The sequence below is a fragment of the Strix aluco genome, chromosome 1, assembly GCF_031877795.1.
Source record: "Strix aluco isolate bStrAlu1 chromosome 1, bStrAlu1.hap1, whole genome shotgun sequence".
In the NCBI taxonomy this organism is placed as follows: domain Eukaryota; kingdom Metazoa; phylum Chordata; class Aves; order Strigiformes; family Strigidae; genus Strix; species Strix aluco.
Window position 1 is genome coordinate 140,770,817 of NC_133931.1, and position 18,372 is coordinate 140,789,188.

The 18,372-nt window shown below is 35.6% G+C and overlaps 1 protein-coding gene across 6 annotated transcripts in view; it reads right to left on the bottom strand.

The window, feature by feature from the left end:
• SKAP2 (src kinase associated phosphoprotein 2) overlaps positions 1 to 18,372 on the bottom strand; it is a 122,067-nt gene that overhangs the window by 95,606 nt on the left and 8,089 nt on the right. For 4 of the 6 annotated variants that reach the window (XR_012624917.1, XM_074837833.1, XM_074837823.1 and 1 more), the window contains exons 2-5: positions 15,297 to 15,402; positions 14,465 to 14,488; positions 12,933 to 12,958; positions 3,059 to 3,163 (exon numbers count right to left, since the gene is read on the bottom strand). Coding sequence is in view for 5 of the 6 variants with exons in the window: in XM_074837833.1 (XP_074693934.1) it covers positions 3,059 to 3,163; positions 12,933 to 12,958; positions 14,465 to 14,488; positions 15,297 to 15,402 (261 nt within the window). In the remaining variant the exon portion in view is untranslated. The remainder of the gene's footprint in view (positions 1 to 3,058; positions 3,164 to 12,932; positions 12,959 to 14,464; positions 14,489 to 15,296; positions 15,403 to 18,372) is intronic. The other 2 variants (XM_074837851.1, XM_074837842.1) reach the window with 1 other exon arrangement.

The following is an 18,372-nucleotide window of genomic DNA, read 5'->3' on the forward strand; positions in this document are numbered from 1 at the left end:
TTTTATTTCGGGGTTTTGCTGTGTTTTATCCCTCTTCCAATTTCTGTAGGGTGTCTGGACATGTAAGCCTATGCATCATTCTCCTTCGTTGTGATTTAATTGCTGCCAGCAATCAAGTCAAAGCATCACTGAAGTGTGCTTGAATTTCATTAGATGATATAACTTATGCTACTTTCCTACAGTACCTAATAAACCATAAAGAAACCAAAACACATATGGCTTGAGGGAATAACTGGAAAATTAGGTGGCCATTTGGGAACTGAGTGAACTTTTGAACCAGAGGAACAGAGAAAAAGAAATATTAAAAGGAAAGACAGACTTAGAATGCACACAGAGATGTGGGGGTTTGACCTTTTCAGTACCTAGAAAATTACATTAGCATTATGAAAAATACATATCATGTTTAGAGTTTATAATCCATCAAAGTTTAGATACTTTGTTAGTGCCTACCATAAGGTAAAAGTCAAAAGGACAACATAACAATCAGATTTGACAAAAGGCCTTTAGGTGACCTGTGCTAATTTAGTTATCCCATACTTATTGTTAAATGGATTATCTCTCTTGTAATTAATACACCATTAGACAAAGGTCACACAAAAACTCCAGGATTTTACAATGACTGTAATGTACACGTAATACGCTAATTCTTTATCTGTTACCAAGCGGGTGCCTCCACAAATTATATTTTGACAGCAACACTGCAAAGTCAAATAGTGACACTTTCAGAAGTCATAGAAACCTTGCAGTCTAACTCAAGTATATAAAGGTAAATGCCTGGTTTGTTTGGTGTTTTTTTAACATAAAATATATATAAGAGGTTTAACAAAAATATGAATGGAGTCAAATATAAAGAAAGAACACCTCCATTTGATTACCTACAGTTAGGCCCCTGTTAATGCTGAGAGGTTTTACACCTGCAGAGTCCTGCTGGACTAAGCTGGTAACCATGTAAGATCAACCATCAACCTTACAGACCCAGCTTCTTGTGTAGGATTTAAATATTGAACATTAACAGATTGCTAAAAAACAAAAATACAGTATTAAGCTTCAAACCCATTCATGCCTATGAGAACCAAAACAAATGACATGTCCGAGGATCAATCCACCTTTTATAAGATTCTCCCAACATACATTTTCATACAGTCTAGGTGGCTAGACTTGAGTGATGGACTATAAATGTTGAAATCAAAATCATCTTAGAATGATACACTGGATATTCAAAGAGGAAAACAGAAACACTCCTCCAAGAAATGAAAGTATTTACAGATCAAAATCTACTACCTTTCTCTACTCTTCCTCACACTGCAATCCCACTAGATAATTAAAGAGGATTTATCATAAAAAATAGAAAGACCAGTGAGGTAAAATCATCTTAAATATAGCAGAATCACACCCACTATATTTCTACCTAAACTGGAACAAATTAGCCGAGATACTGTTGGGCAGCTATTATACCTACTCTCATAATTATAACTTCCAAAATAGGCTAAAAGTTAATCACCCATCTGTACAAATTCATACAGTATTTCATATACTCTTGCATAAGCATTCTTCAGCCATTCATTATTTAGATTTATGAACATTATCACTTTTTTCTTCATTAACTGTTTTAAAACAAATCTATAATCATATCTCCTATTAAATAGTCGTACAGTTTTGTCACATACCCTTTATGCAATCAGTACCATGTTATTAAGTTACAATTAGAAATAATGTTAAGATTATGTTTGTAAGCAAAACTAAATACATGGAAAGTTGCATTCATCTGTAGCTTGGAAAATTAGCTTGGGTCTTCTAAAAGCCATATTCAATTTGACTGATAATTACATTTCAACGAAAAAGCAAAAAGGCTTGGTTTTACTTTTTTAATAGAAGGTCACATTGCCAAAATGCAACAAGCTCAATATTAAAAAAAAAAAGTGTGATTATTATCGTTACACATTTTACAGAGTTCTGAATATAAAAAAAAAATTGCATTATTCTGAATCAGTGGTTAGAAGGTTTATCACTTATGCATGTACTTGACTTATCCCTGTTCTGCAATAGACATAATTTTATACCTCATAAAAGCAATTTATGTTTCCAAAGGGAATAATCTGGATAACATAAAATGTGGAGTGCTGTGTTGCAGGAAGCATATTTTCATTCAGCAATTGTATTTCGAGATGGAGCTGCACAGTTTGATCATCATATCATGTCAGGAAACATCATTCACTAGTAAGTCTATCTAACTTCTAGTGCCACAAATTAATATACATCGTTAATTTATTTGTACATATATTTAATTTATTGCCATATATTATCCATAGAAGGTATTTATATTATGTATACAATAAACGAATCTCAAAAATATGGACACTATGCTAAAGCAAGCTTGTTAACTGTTGAAATATTCAATTGTTCATGTCTTCAGAACAGTCGCATTTAGCATTAAATTTAATGAATACAAAATAAAACAACATGGAAAACAGCTATGGAGCCTAGATTTTTTTTTTAAATGCAAACTCAAATTTAAAATTTATATAATGAAAACATTCTACAAAAGACTGTCTTAATGGAAGGAAACATTGTAGGAATAATTAATTTAATATTTTATGAACCTATTCTGCATGGAGTTTGCAGAAAAATATCAATCATGTAAACTGTTTCATTATTTATTAGATAAATAATACAGTAAGCCATTAAGTAGCACAATAAAATTAAGCAAGAATCTGATAATGTTGAATTAACAAACAATTTGTTACTACAAATATTCACACTGTTTTAGCCACTGATCTATCTTTAAAAACATATGTATCTACAGAAGATGCTTTGTTATGAAAAAACATGAGTTTCAAATTTACGGTTTTTTAAACAGCTTCACTATGCTCTAGGACCACTAGAGAGAGCTCTTCAGTTCCTTTAAAGGTTCTTGTAAAGGTAAGAAGACTGTCCAGCTGTGATGCTTATCTGTTTATCTGATTGCCAACACTAACATTCACATCACCAGGATCCGATTACATGAGTTTGTAGCAAACTGGCAAATCTAGTACATTCTAAGGTAAACAGTCTCACATACCATCAGAAGGTGCTTCATCCTCTTTATCATATCGGTCAGATGCTATTGAGACGCTATCAGGAGGCGAAGAAACAGAGCCCTCAGACTCTTCCTCATCTTCCAGTTCTGTAAAAGTAAAAAATACATTGCTAGTTAAAATAGTCTACCATACAAACACAAAATCCAAAAACAAGTGTTTTAATTAGTAGGAGGATACCAATTCCTATCTGAAATGGAAAAAAATCCCATTTCTCATGGACACTCATAACACACACCTTGTACATTCAGGCACAGCTGTGAGCGGTGCTGTTCTAGGGCTACCTCCTAACTGGCCATGTACATGTTGCTGGAGCGGTTTCCCTAAACACTGTCATATAATGAACCGCTCCCAGCACTGCACAGCTGACAGCTTCTCACACGGTGGGGAAAGAAACACACACCACAGCAAAGAGGTGGGCATGGGAAAACACTGGCAGGAGGAGAAAAGGGCAGTGCCAAGCTCTGAAGTTTGCCTGTCCAAGCGCAGGAAGGAGCTGCAGCAACTTCCCTCCAAAGAAACTGCCCAACTACTGTTGGCAGCAGTTTGTCGCCCTCTGCTCACTTCGACTTTTCTACACCATAATTAGGCGCAACTTTGCAAATGTTGTTACTTGTATGTGTATTCCTCCCATGAAACTAAAAATGGAATCGCCTTTTGATAGCAGCCAGTCTGAACCTGCAGTTTAATGCAGCATTCTATTGATGAATTTCTTACACAGTTGAGAGCTCTACTACAATATATATAAAATCTACATTATTAGCTAACCTATGCACTACGCTGATCAGAGTGCATTAAGTGTGAAGGTCTGGGAAAGGTAAACTGAAATCAATATTAGTCGAGGCTTTCATTTAATTAGACAAAATTTAAGTTCTCCCTCCCAAAACTCAATATATTTTCTCAGATTTTTTTTTAATACCATCTAGGTGAAGAAGAGGTGGAAAAATAACACAAACTACATTGTTCCTTTAAACAACAACAACAAAAAAAAAATCAAGTCTTGCTGAAGGAGTAAAATCAGATAATTAAATATTATAAAAATCACCAAACCAAAGTCATAAAGCTGGTGCTCCAATAGATCAAATCACCCTCAATTTTCTCAAAGAGTATATAAAGCTAAATTGCTTAAGCATTGCCTTTTGGTATAGTCATATGCCGAAAGCTTTCCAGAGACCTCCAGACATGCTTCTCTATGCATGTGTTCCATTTTGGAGCACTGTATCGGAAAACTAATTTCTCAGAATCCAAAATAAACCCCATGCATAGTGAAAATATTCTTCTCCACAGACATATGAATTGTATTCATCAGTAAGACTGCCTAGCGATGGCTGAGTTTTATCTCTTTGCTTCCCATTTAATAATGAAAAATCATGGAAAATTCAGAGTCCATGCCCAAAAAGCACCATAGTTGTTAGCAAAGAACAGCAAGTTTTCTATGCAAGTGAAACAACAAAGCCTGATTTTTTGCTTTGCTGGAGTTCTTTTACATCCCAAGATTGTTGAATACTAAATTGGTTTTTCCCTTCATTAATTTAGTATGCTTCCTTTCAAGGTCCCATGCCATATAACAACTGCTTTGAATCTGAACCTGACTCCAATCTATTTTTGACACAACCATCTTCCAGTAGCACTCCAGCCATTGTGTTAATCTGATCAAAATATTTGCATTTCATCACACCTGTCAAACCAATCAAAAGTAAATTATCCCTCTCCAGGATTCACCTCTTCCTCCAAACAGAAAACCAGAGAGCAGATAGCACATGAGCAGCAAATATTATGCCATATTTACAAACAGCATGATCATCTTTCACACCTACATATCAGATGAGTTGCCTGCCTCTCTCCATCTCTTTATTAGACAATAGACTCCAATAAAAAGAGCAGACATGATATTCACAACCTATACAGTATCAAAAGTTGTTCCACTCTCTTCCTATCCTAAACTTTTACTAGTACTAGAATGCATAGAATATATGTTTGTATAGATACATACACACATATATGTGTATATATACAAAGCATATATATAAACACTGGTTGTCAGTCAAAGTGTCCTCTTACCAGCTACGCATAAATATACTATTATTTAACTTTCATGAAGGTGTCAGCATAAATTTAAAATATTAGGCTGTATTTCCAGAGGAAAACATTTCCACGAACACCACACTCCAGCACTCAAAATTCATGGCCTGAACAGTAAGAGTAAACCTAAGTATATCTAAGTGAGCAGCACTTGTAGATGACAAATTGGTGAGTACATATGTAGAAAGAACATCTCCAGAGAATTTTGCCCCACTCAGCAATACATAATCTCTTTCAGAGAACTTGTGATTTCTTATGTAAGTTTGCATAGCTGCACTATTACCTTGCTTTTCCATTAAGTCACAATACTACCATTTTCTAATTATGCTTAGGATTTCAAATTCAGTAAATCTTTGTGCTTTGCATTCATATAAAAGCCAGATGATCTAGAAACAAGGGGCTTTTTAATACATACATACATATTTAGGGCACACCATGTACCTATCCCAGGTATATACTGTATTTGAAACAACAAAACCCATGGGCACACTGAATGTAGATTTATAGTGAAACAAGTATCTGTTCTAAGTCCACAATATCCAAGTTCAAAATGCTCTTAAAATCACAAAAAAAAAGTTGTGGTATTATGAAGAAAAAAATTACACGTTCAGTGCTTTTAGAGAGTTTATAGTCTTCAAAGCAATCTCTGGATGTTAAATCCTAAATAAAAGCTTGAAGACTTCCATGAAAAAAAAACCCCTCACCCAGAAAGACAATCAGAGCAAGTATATAAATCATATGTCATACAATACTACATTTAGGTACCCATACCGTTTTATGTGGAAAATAGGTCAGACACTACATAGAGGTACAAGCAACCAGTAGCCTTGCAGAAGTAGATTAAAATTAAAAAAGGAACATTTTTAGTTTAAATAAATGTAAATTTATATCATGCACTGAAGCACAATCCTTAAATCATCTAATTTATTCAGAAGAACCACAGGCATTTTGATAGGAGAACTGACTCAATGTGCTCTGGAGCTTTAACAGGCAGCATTTCACAACATTTTTATGCGCTTACATAAACGAATGACTACATGGTAGTATCAACCTTGGGGTTTTGCCTCCTAATTCTGGCAGGGTTAAAAGACATCTTAGGAGCTTATGCTATTAATATATAAGGATATTGCTCCTGACAGCTCATCAGAGAAGCTTCCTGTTGATTCTGTGGGGTCTCCTGCATATCCACTCAGAATAATCTCTGCCCTTTCTCCACTTTACATGCTCCTCCACCAAGGTGTTGCACTGCAGTTTATACTCCACCTACTGAGGAAGACTAGATGGAATTGCATTTGAGGCTACATGTGTTACTCCTTGAACAGTCAGAGGAGTCAGTGTTGAGCACCACAAGCCACTACGCTCTTCAGGTGCAAAGTACCTAAAAATACACCCGAAAAGCATCAATAAATTAAAGAAAAGCATTCAACTTACATTTATGTAATAGAAAACCGAACTACAAAGCAACAATGGGCATCAGGTAAATGTATCCAATACAATTTGCAGACATAATTGAAAGCATTACTGCCTAATCAGACATCTAAAAGCAAAGCATGCTCAAACGAAATGTCTATAGACTCATTAGTTGGCAGCCATTCCATTACAATCACACATAATGTCAGTGGTGCCTTGAACCTGTGCCAATGACAACAGCATAAATTTTGCATCTCATTTCTGTGGTCATAAAATTAATGATCAGTTTAAAAATACTTCTTTGCAAAAGTTATTGCACAAAGAAATGACATGAATGTGTCCCTGTTATGTAGTCACAAGGATAATTAAGGAGTTGATGCTCATTAATATAGTTTCTTGTTTCCCCAGAATACCATATGATTTATCTGGAAGTTGGAAAAAAGTTCAATTAACAGTAGATAGTTAACAGTTACAACGATAACAAAAATATGTATATGAACTGACCCTACTCTCCAGTTTCTGCAATTTAAACTAAGCTCTTACAGGTTTGATAGCAGAATCAATATTTTGTGATATCTGCAAAAGAACCCCCATACAATGTCTTTCCTTATTAAATGCTACCTTTTCCATTACAGCTTATTTATTGATTTAGGAAATAATGCATACCAAAGGGTAAGTGTACCACATTAGGAATGGAGCATAAAACAAACTCTCACTGTAACCAGGGCTCCACTTCAGTCCCTACCCCCTGTTCTGAAGATTTCCAGCAGATTTAGTTGGTACAAGCTGAATATAACGAACAGGACCATATTATTTTAAAAGAATCCAATTTAAACAAAAATTTTAAAGTCCAGACTTCTTTTTTCCCCCAAGAATTCATTTTCTTCTGTAGTAGGTTATAGTAATGAACTCCTAAACATTAAAGATACTGCTTCCACCACCAAATCTAAAAAAGAGCAAGCAAGCTGTTTCAGCCAATGCCTCTGAAAGAGACTTGCTAGCTCTCATCCTCAGATCACTAAACACTTTCAATTTATTTCTAAAAAAAGTCTAGACAGAGTGATGCATTAAAACTGCTCAAGTATAAGAGAAATAAAACAACTCACAAAAATAAAAAGACATGCAGGTCAAAACACCCTGCTTCTTGCCATTTCAGAAGGTCCCAAGTCACAGCAGGTTGAAATCACTTCATCCTGTCCGATCTCCGCTGCAGTAAGGACCACCAAACAAAGGACTGGATGAAGCCAACAAGCAGATCAATGCAAGGTTCTCACTACACAGTTTTTCACAAAAATAAATAGATGAAGTTGCTTTCAAGCTGGCACAGGTAAACGTTGGCCCCTTGACAGCTACAGCTAATTTTTTAAGAAGATGCTACTGACCCAATCCACCAGTCATCTTGTAAAACTGGATTCTTCTGACAGCCACTTTCTCAATGTATGCTCATTGTATGAAGAGTCTTCTAGAGTCTCATATTAACATGATGGTTTTTAATGGCTTGTTTTGTAAAGGTCAAGTAGTAATTCCTTAGCAGCTATTTTTTAAAACAATACTGAAACAACATGAGGTTTTGTAAGCAAATACACTTCAAACATGAAAAGCAACACAACTTTCACTTGTTGAGTTGCCTCTCATTCTGATGATGCATATCAGAATAAGTCCATTTTGTGCTGCACTGGTGGCTGTATCTTGTGCTGCTTGAAATTGCACTTGGCATGAACACTTCACAGATAACAGCTGCGTATAGCTGAAAGGGACAACACAGTGACTTGCCTACAATGAAACCCTCCAGATATCCAGGGCAGACTGATATTTGGCACGCTTCTAATGCATCTGATGGTCTCTGCAGAAATACGTTGTGATGATCCTCAGACTGCATAACTACTAAGTCATATCTTTCCCATTTATGGCTAAATACATACAATGTATTTATGCTCCTGACTGAAAGCTCAAGTGTGTTAAAATATAAAACTCACATCCACATACTGCTCCAATGACCACAAGCTATTGCCTCCCTTTCTGAAGTCCAAAAAGACTCCTACCTGCTGCCATTTCCTGAAAAACAGAGTGTACAGAGACAAAAAAGGAAATATCACCTCCATACAAAACAGAAAAAACAAAAAAAAAACCACCAAACCACCAACACACCAGAAGACACAAAGCCTTTGCATATAGTGCTACTCTATCAGCTTGACTATTTCCAGGAAGTAGATGTCTCAGGCTCCAGACACTCACTGCTCTGCCAAGAGCCAAAGAGCCATCTGAGTCATTTAAAGGTTTCCTACAGGTGCTCCCAATAATTACATAGAGAAGAACACCAGTGCTCTAGAGACACAGGTTTATCTTCTATTATACTACAGTGAAATGAAAATGAAAGTGGACCTTCGTCAGTTTTTATCAGACTGAAAAGTGGTAGTTAGCAAGTGTTGCATCATACTTTTCTGCACAAATAGTACCAAGTCATGTGCTACAGATCAGATATAAGGTGCATTGAGTGCTTTATGGGGAACTTGTTCTGCAAGTTCCCATATTATGACTTGATTTGGCTAGTACTTTTGGTGTCTCACTGCCAACACTGAGCCAAAATCTTTTTTGAAAAGTGATTAAAAATACATATTTTACTAAAATAAATTCAAAGAACAGATGGCAAGTGAGCTTCAAACACAAATACCGTTTCTAGGGCTTATAGGCTTCTGCCAGCTCTAGCACTATTTTTAGCGTAAATTGAAAACAAGGTTCTTTTAACTAAACATTTTGGCAGCCATAGTATTGATTCAATTAATCTCAGAACAGAGAAATGCCAAAAACTGTATTAACTCAGAATTTTTGACAAAGTCCAGGCTTTTATATCCTTAGTGGAATACTAGTCTTCTAAAAAATGAATCAAATTTGTATGAAAATTATCTTAGTTTTCAAGTTCCTTCCCAATTCTAAGATGTAGAACAGGTCACTTTGAGTGTGACTATGGCTTTTTGGTTTTACTTAAACTGCTTAGACGAAGAGTCAAATGTTTCAAATTAAAAGAAAAAAAAAAACAGCAGTGTCTAAGGGAAAAAAGACATTTCTACTGAGTTCCTTAATTGAAGGATAATAAATGTAATAATTGTTTAATAACTTAACTAAATAAAAATAAAATTTGTGGAAAGATTACTGGTTTGGATATTAATATCATTGCACATTTTTTTGTCATAAGAACAACATGCACTTTCCTTGTCTGTAAATCAACATTACACTTAACTGTAAAAGTCAGTGTAAAATCAGATAACACATCACACAAGAATTACTTTCCTGTATAATGAATTTCATGTGTTTAATTTTCACAGGTACCCACTTCCCCTAAAAAGCTTCATTTTTTCAGTGTGTAGACACAAAATATGCTTTTGGCAGCATATTTACTGACCAACAGACAATATAATAAGAGGATGTAAGAAAGTCCTAAAGTTCATCAGTCTGGTGGCAAAGATGTATGCACTTTCTGAAAGTTAGAGAGATACTCACACAGATTATTTCAGTTTTAAGGATCCTGGTTCTACTTGTGCACATGCTCTTCAATTATTTCTTTTATTCTTCTTTTAAACCTCCTTGCCTTATTTTTATGGAAGGTAAGATTCTGTACGCTAGCAGCCAAAGCCCGTGGAAAAACTCACATACAATACCTTGGTCAAACTGACTGGTTGCTACATGCAAAGCCAGTGGAACTTCAAGATCATACAATGACGGAAGACAGTGGAGTGACAAGCTGATGCTTTGAAAGTGTTAATCCACTTCTTTTGGCCTCCAAAAGATTCTTCTGGATGCCTCTGGAAGCATGACAGGTCACAACTCACAGCTGTTAATAGTATGATAATTACTATACCATGATAATATGGCACATAGTTTGAATCATTCTTCACCTTTCAGCTACAAGAAAGTTTATTTTATTTGCATTTAAAAAAAAGGAGTAACTGCTACCACCAAACAAAGAAAATATGAAGTCTAAACATGCACAGTAGTTTTTATTCTTCCTAGTTTGTTTCAGTGCAATTTCCACATTTCTGCTTCCACCCCTCCTTTTTTCATAAAAGATGTTCTCCTTTTTCATCTCATATTTTGGGAAATTTCTTCTTTTCTCTGGAAGGGGGAGGAACATGAAAATGTCTGCCCATCACTGCCACCTCAGGTTTTAATCTTTTCTCAAATTTTCCATTTTTCAAATGTCTAGGTGTGCACAGAGGGATGAATGGGCACAAAAGTTGATCTCACTCAGCTGCTGCCACTTCTTTGTTACACGAGTAGCTGGGCAAGAATCTGACTGCTTACCTCCATGTGGGTCTTTTGTTCTACACCTACACAAGTCACGCCTAATTTGTACAGGCCTAAAGTGAGAATGACACAACCAAATAAAGTTCTGCACACACTTCTTGAACTCTGGAAATTATACCAACAACCCATATCACTGAACCACATTCCCTCAAATATTTTGCAAATAAGTGCAGGCTCCCATTTCTTGTGAATTTTTCATATTCATGCATGTAAATGCACATGAATTTGAAGAAATTTATCCTCGTTTGCAGGAGGCAATGGTGTAACTTTAGAGCCCTCTCATTTTATTGACAAATACTGAAAGAAAACTAAAGCGTCAGCATTCACAACCTTCCCCATCTGTACCTAGTTCTACAATCTGAACTAGAGACACATGAGAATTTTTAAAAAAAGCAGTATCTCCTTAGGAATCAAATGCACTCTAATAAAAAGAATAAGGCTGAATACAATTTTCACAGAAATCGGAGCAAGTTATACACTAACAATTACAGACGATAGCAATTAAATCATCCAGCTGGAGAAAATGAAATCTCATCTTTATTAATAATTTGTTGAATCAGAAAAGAAATTCTGAAACAAATTGCCAATGAAGAAAGCAGATAGCCTAGAATTTTCTTGACCTTCAAAAAAAGCAAACCACTAAATGCAAACTCTGATCTTTGTAGACAACTCATGTTTGTTAGAGTCACAGACTCAGAAAGTTATTAAATCTTAAAAAACTTGCTCTCCAGAAAGTCACATGCATTTGCAATGAAACAACCATCCCACCTAATTTCACGTTAGTCATTTTCTTAATAAAAGAACATTTGACTTTTCCACACTTAGTTCTGTTGGACAGTGAGGAGAGGAGGGAAACTACATTTTAACTTCAGCAAGAGTGCTGAGATGCAATATAAAAAAAATAGCAGATTGTTTTAATACAATTTTTAAATAATCACATAGTTCGAGTTTACAAAATCTTGGCAATCTTTGGGAAGTTTCAAGTTGTATTTTCTCTTTCAGTTGAACTGTTATGGCTATATAACTTGATTTAAACAGGGATAAGAAATGTATGAACTTGTTGTGCCTTGTTATAACATTACTTGCCTAATACAACTTACATATTTTCACTTTATCAGGAGGCACGCTGTAGCCTACACATTTGTACCTCCTTGTCCAAAAACAGACAGTTCTTCAACCACTGCAAAAAGTGAGGCATTGCATAGGCTTTTTTGACCTCGCACTGTGACCCTCATACCAGCATCCACAGGCTATAGGTCATGACCCCAAGAATTAGCATCATGGAAATAAGAGCCCTTCCAGGTTTAGTTACAGAACAGAACACTGGAGCAACAAACTCCTCAGTCTTCTCTAAACTGAACTCTGCAGCTTTGTTTTAACTCCACTAGAAGACAATAGATAACCCACACTTCAATTTTCATTACTTGCACACTAAATCATCTCCTCTCCAACTAAAGGTCTGAGCTCCCGCTGCAGTATGAAAACATTCATTCAGTGTGGATCGAAAGCCAATATCATATTGCCACTAGATGATCCTATTAAAAGGTTAAAGAAACATCACTATGGAATTGAAGACTTTTGCAATGTTAAGAAAAAAAGTCTGAAATAAGTTATCCCTATTAAAACTTTATCTCCTAAGCAGGCTGCTTTGCATACACTTCCTCTGACAAAAAACAAAAAAACCCACAAACCTGCATCACATGGTCTTTCGCAATGCTACACTATTGTTAAGCCAGACATAACAAGCTCCATTTATATTAAATTCTGAGCTACATTTCTAAAGCAATCTTTTCGTCAGTAAGCGCCCTCAGATGTGTTTCATGAAGGAAACGGGACCTAGCTTTGAGCGATGGGGTAGCGAGAGCTTTGCGACTGGGAAGCTTTTCCCTGCGTTGCTCAGCAGGGGGAGCCAGCCCCCTCGGCCTCGGGAGGCAACCCGGGCACAGCCCAGCGCCGCTGCCCCGGCATCAGCTCATCGGCCCAGAGTCCGTCAGCGGGCAAAAATACACCACGGGAGGGAGGGAGGGAGGGAGGGAGGGCGTGGGGGAAAGGCACGAGATTTACCTTTATCCTGGAATTCTTGAGGATAACTGCAGAAAGAAGAAGAAACAATATAAAGCCATGCACACTTGCAAATCCACCATACTAGAACATAGCATAGAACAACTACTAGTTCTCAACAAGTTTTTTGTTGAAACTGAGCGCTGCAAGTTTTCATTATTAATTTTAAAGTCTTTATTTTTGGCTAAAATATTTACTCAGTTTTTCTTTGGCCTTTGCAGTTGAGAGAATCCCCAGTCACTTCAAAGAAGACTTGAACAGTCTTCTCTGGTAGAGCAGCCTCTTCTAGGAATGTACATCTACTCAAGTATCTTAAACATACAAAAGCACCTTTAATTTTAGTATACCTTCTAAATGTTAATATATTTCAAAAAGTTTTGTGCACAAGTAAAAGACACTAAGCATACTTTTAAAATAACATGGTAGGTCAGCAGGAAAAAATCTACAAACAGTGAGTTTAGTTGCAGTAATTTATGAAATACAAATGAAAAAGTATTAATAATTAACCAGAATTTAAAAGTTCACGCATGCCTAATTTAAAAAAAATAAGATCTCAACTTATTTAATGTGTAAAAAAAAAATTAATTCTGTCATGTAAGGGGGAAAAAATACTGTTTCTTCAGAGCTAAATCTTGGTATTTCAGAAACACAAATAATCATAGGATACAGTTTGATAAATACAGGATACAGTATAAAGATAAATAATCAGGACAGAGTTATGTAAAATGGCATCTCAAGAAGCATGCATGGACTAGAGTTCATGTGAAAAGAAGTGGATTTCACCAGAAATAACTGGCAAATAAAATGCAGCTTACAAGACCATCTTTATAGACAATAAGCCATAGTGCATGTATCAGGTTAGTCAGTAAGGAGATGCTTACAAGTAACGAGCAGGAGAAAGGAAGGGTCTAGGGATAAGAAACAGAAATGCAAACAGAGATAAAAGGCCAGATCTAAGAAATCCTGCATAGCAAGTAGCAGTAATAGTTAAGCACAGCCCAATATGTGGGATGTGAAAATCAAAGCTGACTACAATGTGCATATATTTTGCAGCCTGCATGAAAAGCAAAATGCTGTTAACAGTGAATAACATTACAGGAGATGAGGAAGGAATTAGAAATTAAAATAAGACGTGAAATCATAGGGTCATGTAAATGAATAGCAAAGGATTTGGTGTCAGCTGTGCTCATAACTGCAGGTTCTATCTTTTGATATTTTATCATCCAAAAAAACATAGTTGACTCTTAAGACCGAAGAAAAAAGTCAGTAGTGCTGTAGATGCAAGTCATCTGTACAGTCCCAGTTAGCTCAATAACCCAGAATGGAAAGCACACCAAAAAAAAAAAGAGAGAGAGAGAAAGAAAACCCCAATTCCTTATTAAAAAAATAAAATAAAATAAATGGAAAAGTAGTTCCCTAAGCATTTACAGCCTGAATCAAAGGCTTAAAGGCACACAAACCTTCAATCACAAGATTTTTGGGATACATCTCATGTCTTCCTGGAGTTAGTGTGATACAAAGAATGATGCTCTCACCAGATGATTGTGCTGTCTTTGAAACTGTAAACAAGTTGCCACACAGGCAGGAGCATGTCATCAAAGGAGAGGTTAGAAGACATCACACAGGAATGATCAGTAGAAAAACACTTTGGAAACAACAGTGGGAAAAGAACAGCAAGTACTAGATTATATCCTAGTTGATTAGAGTTGTAAGAAAAGAGATTATGTAAAGAAAATTTTGTAGTGCAAATAAAACTACAGCCAAATCTCTTTAGCTGAATTGTTTGACTGAAATTAAAGCACAATAGAACAGATCTCAAATCATACCCAATATTAAAAAAAAACAAATCACAGCTCTCTGCTTACTGTCATAGTACTTCACTATTTTAACACTGCTGAAACAAACTTATGATCTATAAACAGTTTCCAGTTACATTTCAATTTTCTATTACAGACAGAGCTAAATGACAGAATATATAGTAAAGCAAAGTCAGCATTGAATTATGCTGTTTTATACCAGCTGAGTATGGTGACAGGAAGCTCATTCATATTCTCAATAGATTATATTTCCCATATTTTAATGAATCTTACCAAAGCAGAGGTGAAGGCAAGCTCTACCTAACCAGCTTGCAGTTGGGGGTTCAGAATATTACAGTAATTCAAATGGGACAAACCCTTATGTTCCCATTTTTTACTAAATTGTAGAAGCTTCAAGAAAGATATAAAGACTTGAACCCATACAGATTATTTGACAAAATCAGGACCTAAACAGATTTTTAATTGTTAATATTGTTAATAAAAGATTGTGAAAACTTTAAGTTATCATTAAGTGACTTTATAACATATTAAAGCCATAAAGCTCACTTACCTCGTTTTAACATCTTTTATCTTCTTAAGAAGAACTTCCCTTTTTTCTTTTGCTTTCTTGGATAGATTTTCTCCTTTCAGTGTTTGGGAAATAAATGTGTCAACATCTAAATAAAGAAGAAAAAAAAATACACTTCAAAAAAAGATAAATACTGCTGTAATGGGTTTGTCCTGATATTACTGTGAGAAAACTAAGAAAATTATTTTCAAGCCTATATACAGTGTAGTTAACGGACATTTGGTGTTCTAAATGGGATACATTTGTTCTTTGATCTACTTATGCTTAGCACAGCAAATCCTATGGTGACATTCGATTCTTGCTCACTTAATTATGCCACGTAAGTCCTAAGAAATTGCAGTACTATAACAACTACTTTCCATCACCTAAAGTAAGGGATAAAGCTAAAACATGGGAACAGCCTTTAGGCTTGTATTACTGCCATGTTATTTCAGAAGTTCAAGTTACAAAAATGGTTGAGTACTTCATTATTTCAGGAGTAACGCCTACCCAGCTACTAATATAGGTCATTTACTGGTTACAGTATTTTCCATTGTTCTCACATTGCCTCTGAACTCCCTACTTGACTAAAAGTTCATATCCAAACCCTTAATCCCGCAAACAATTAGGTAGGCACAGTAACCGTATCAAAAGAGTCAAGCTCAAGTGTGTACTTGAAGTTAAACATACCTGCACTTATAAAAATCACAAACTGAGGCTCTAACGTACACTGTAATTTTTAATTCTTATATAGGAGATATGTTTATATAGTCATGTAGAATCAAAGTATTCCATAGAAGTTACCATGGTTCTTTGTAATATAGTAAAAATCCATTCCATAGGATAAAAACAATGCAGTGACTGAGAATTTCGGAAAGTGTAACTCCTCCAATATTATGTTTTCTTGATTAACAAAAACAATTGCAAAAAATAACTGTAAAAGTTTCCTATCTTTACCAATCAACATACAATTATCCTGAAAAGTAGAAAGATGACCAAAAAATACTGCTTGTAAACTTAATTTTCTCAGCTGTATGGAAGTAACTGTTCATTGAATAAGGGAAAGCATACATAAGTAACAAAACACACCCACACAGTGCCTTCCCACCCCCCATACACACACACACACATATACATAGATATACTTTGGCTCAATCTGTGTAGATGCAAATAGATATGGATAGTACTATTTTAATCCTGTAACTTTTCAAATCAGATGAGACATTCCATTTTCATAAATACAAAAGAGCCAATTAAGTACTCAAATATTTGCAAACAAAAGTTTACATTTTAAAGCAACATTAAATTAATATTTACTACAGAATTCCTAACTGAAAACCTTAATTGCCTGCTTTTTTCTTTATAAAACAGAAGTTCAACAGAAACATATCCCACTTTATATTACAGGCTGCAAGAAAACAAGTCAGTCAAAAGTTACTCTTTGAGAACAGTAGCATAGCTATTACAAAGATGTTGTTCTTTATAAATAATTTACCAGATTATTATCTAGATGTTTAGATTGCTGTCTTCACAAAGTGTGGTAAAAATCTTCGTTTTTTTAAAAGTATTTTAGAGTTCTGAAGAATGATATTGTTCCCCCTCCCCATTAGACAGAGAAGTTTCCCCATTACATTTTCCAAAGCAGTCCTGAAGCAGGGGGACCCAGACTCAGTTCTGTAGCATTCCTTCTTTAAAAGGACAGAAGGAAAGGCACTTAACATGTGTATTAATGAATCCTCCAGACACACCCCCAACAGCCTCTATGCCATACACCATGCATCCCTAGAAACATTTTGTCCTAACCCATAGAAAATGTATACGTCTTCATAAATTCCAATGACTGGAATTTCCAATCAAGCAGGCAAATGAGGACCCACACAATCCAAACACACTGACCAACCACAAAACTTAGGTCAAAAAGCCTGGTACTTTTACTACTGAGAGCAAAAAACAAAACCATCAACAGTTTTTTCTCTCAGTGAAACCCAAGAGGATTTTCCAGTACAGACCAACCTTTCACTCTGAGGGGGACAGGCTGATTAAATATTTGTTCCTTCATACTTTTACATATTTATTTCAGAAATTAGATAGCTGCTTCGAAGTTCTACTTAGGCAGCAATATGTGAAAGTTTTGAGGAATTAAATCATGTTTATAAACAAGGAGCAGTGCTTGCACAGTAATCTTTGGACACATTAATCACAGCACTTTGCTTCAGAAGTCTTCATTTAAACTCAGTGGGCTTCTTCTCGGAAAAGCTCAAAAGTCAGATGAGAACTCTGCAATCTCAGGTTTTGACTGACTGTCAAAGCTTTTTTCAAATAAAAATGTTAAGATAACACAATTAAGAAGTAAGTGTGGAAGAGAAGCCAACTTGATTATCATAAACCAGAATTACCACTTCTGGCTTAAAATGCACTGTTGATAGAAAAAATTGAGGAATAACTACATTGTTGACAGAATCTGTTATTTTCTGGAAAAGCTTGGACATCAAAGCAGAAATAATGCAGAATTTTCAACTGTGGAGGAACAGAGCAGAAATAGATGCTCCATTTATTCTCAGTATAAGTAGATAATGAGTTGGAGAAGAGGGGGAAAAGAGGGAGGCAGAGAGCAAGCATGCACAAGATCCTGACAAGTTTGTTGTTTCTAAACAGCAGCGGTTACAGAGAAGACATCCCTGGGATGGCTTCCCTCTCCCATGAGATTATAAAACAATTCCACCAAGCTTAGGTATCCACAATCAGAGTGCACTGTACTCACCATGGAACACTTACTTCCGTATGTCCAGACAAACCATATAGCTTGATTCATCACAACCCCAAAATATGAAGACAGACCTGATGTACACATGACCTTCAACAGGATGCTAAAAGTTTACTTGAAAAGTATGCTTCACTGTATCATAGATCTTTCCTATCTACTCACCATTACATAGAATGTTATATGTCTTGCTCAAGCCATGTTCTCTGATCTAGCGTTGTGTAGCCATTCAGGATGTGGCAGATGCACATGAGATGAGTAACTTATCCTAAGCTCCTCTGTACAATAAGCAAGAAAGTTATCTAAGTTATGATCATC